Source organism: Tupaia chinensis, unplaced genomic scaffold (assembly GCF_000334495.1).
Source record: "Tupaia chinensis unplaced genomic scaffold, TupChi_1.0 Scaffold000574_1, whole genome shotgun sequence".
In the NCBI taxonomy this organism is placed as follows: domain Eukaryota; kingdom Metazoa; phylum Chordata; class Mammalia; order Scandentia; family Tupaiidae; genus Tupaia; species Tupaia belangeri.
Window position 1 is genome coordinate 2,508,400 of NW_006160088.1, and position 1,352 is coordinate 2,509,751.

General features: G+C 60.3%; 1 protein-coding gene across 1 annotated transcript in view; it reads left to right on the forward strand.

Annotated features, from left to right (window-relative positions):
• FOXL2 (forkhead box L2) overlaps positions 1 to 1,352 on the forward strand; it is an 8,942-nt gene that overhangs the window by 1,241 nt on the left and 6,349 nt on the right. The window contains exon 3 of the mRNA XM_006158196.3: positions 292 to 388. Within this exon, the coding sequence (XP_006158258.2) occupies positions 292 to 388 (97 nt within the window). The remainder of the gene's footprint in view (positions 1 to 291; positions 389 to 1,352) is intronic.

The following is a 1,352-nucleotide window of genomic DNA, read 5'->3' on the forward strand; positions in this document are numbered from 1 at the left end:
TAAGCCAGAATTAAGCCTCAACCGCCCCGAGGTCATGGAGCGGGTCCTGCGTCGTCACAATTCCGCGAGAGAGTGGGGCCATCCCGAGGCCGGCACAGCTTCGTCACAGTCTGTCCTGCAGGACGGGTCCTGACCTCACCGAGAAGCGGGCCCTACCCAGCCTGCCTAAGGCACCCCCCTGCTTCCCAGAGTGCCCGCCTCACCCACCTCCGCGTGGGTCATGGCAAGACGAGGACTCTACCTTCTCCCCAGGTTCCCTCACCTTCGGTCTAACCCTTGGCTTCTCCGCAGAGACCTGGAGGGGAGCGCAGAGGACCGCCGTGCACTTCCCGGCCTGCATCTCCTCGTCTGGTCTCCGAGCTCTCCACTGTGCACGGCGGTGCAGACGGTGCAGACGCACACCGCTGGGAGGCACTAATTCCAGCCCGTCCCAGTGCACACAAACCGGCATCCCCTTCTCCTCTGGCTAGGATTCTGCTCCTGGAAAGGACAATCAGAAACTAGGACCTGGGAGAGCTGACTCCTCTTCTTTCCACTCTGAAACCCTTTTTGAGAAGCTCCTTCCTTTCACCCACCCCCTCTACACACGCACACAAACTCCTTCACGTCTGGAAAGGGAGCTGAGTATGGAATCCGGGGAAGTGATGACACACACAACAATGCTGTTACACCTGGCTGCAGAGGGCCCAGCAGCGGAAATGCCTGGGACAGGAGAGAGACGGGCCAAAAGCCAGCCTGGGTGGTCAGGAGGGAAAAAAAGAGAGAGAAAAGGGGAGAGCAGCCCCCACCAGGACAGGGCCGGACCCAGCTGTTCCCCTGTCCACTCGGGGAGAATGAGTACTGGGGCCAATGTGTAGCCCCAAACTTCCCCCTCACCACTCCCACCCATAGCCTGAGCACAAGATGAGACGGATGAGGACAAAGAAAAACACCTGCGCTGCTGCTCAGGAAGCAGCGGGAGACTGTGAAAAAGTGCTGGCCGCTCCCGTGTGTGTTGGGAGCTGTGGGAGACAGCCCAGAAAAACAACCAAACAACCGGGCTGCTCTGAGATCTGCAATGGGGGTGGGAACCGAGGTGAGACAAGGGCCTTGCTCCTTCCCACCCCGCTGGTCAGTCCAGAGCTGCCCTGCTGACCTCTCCGCAGTCATCCTCAGGATACTGAATTCCAAAGAGCCCCCACCCTGCACTCCCTTTCAAGTCGCTAGGCAGATCAGAGGCCAGGGTGAAACAGCACTTGGAGGTGGCCTGTGGGAAGCTCTGGGGGCTCCTCAGGCTTCCGGGGAACTTGCAGCCTGGGAGGAAGAGGCAGTGGCAGGGACGGGGGCAGGCACCTCACCACTGCCCAACACTT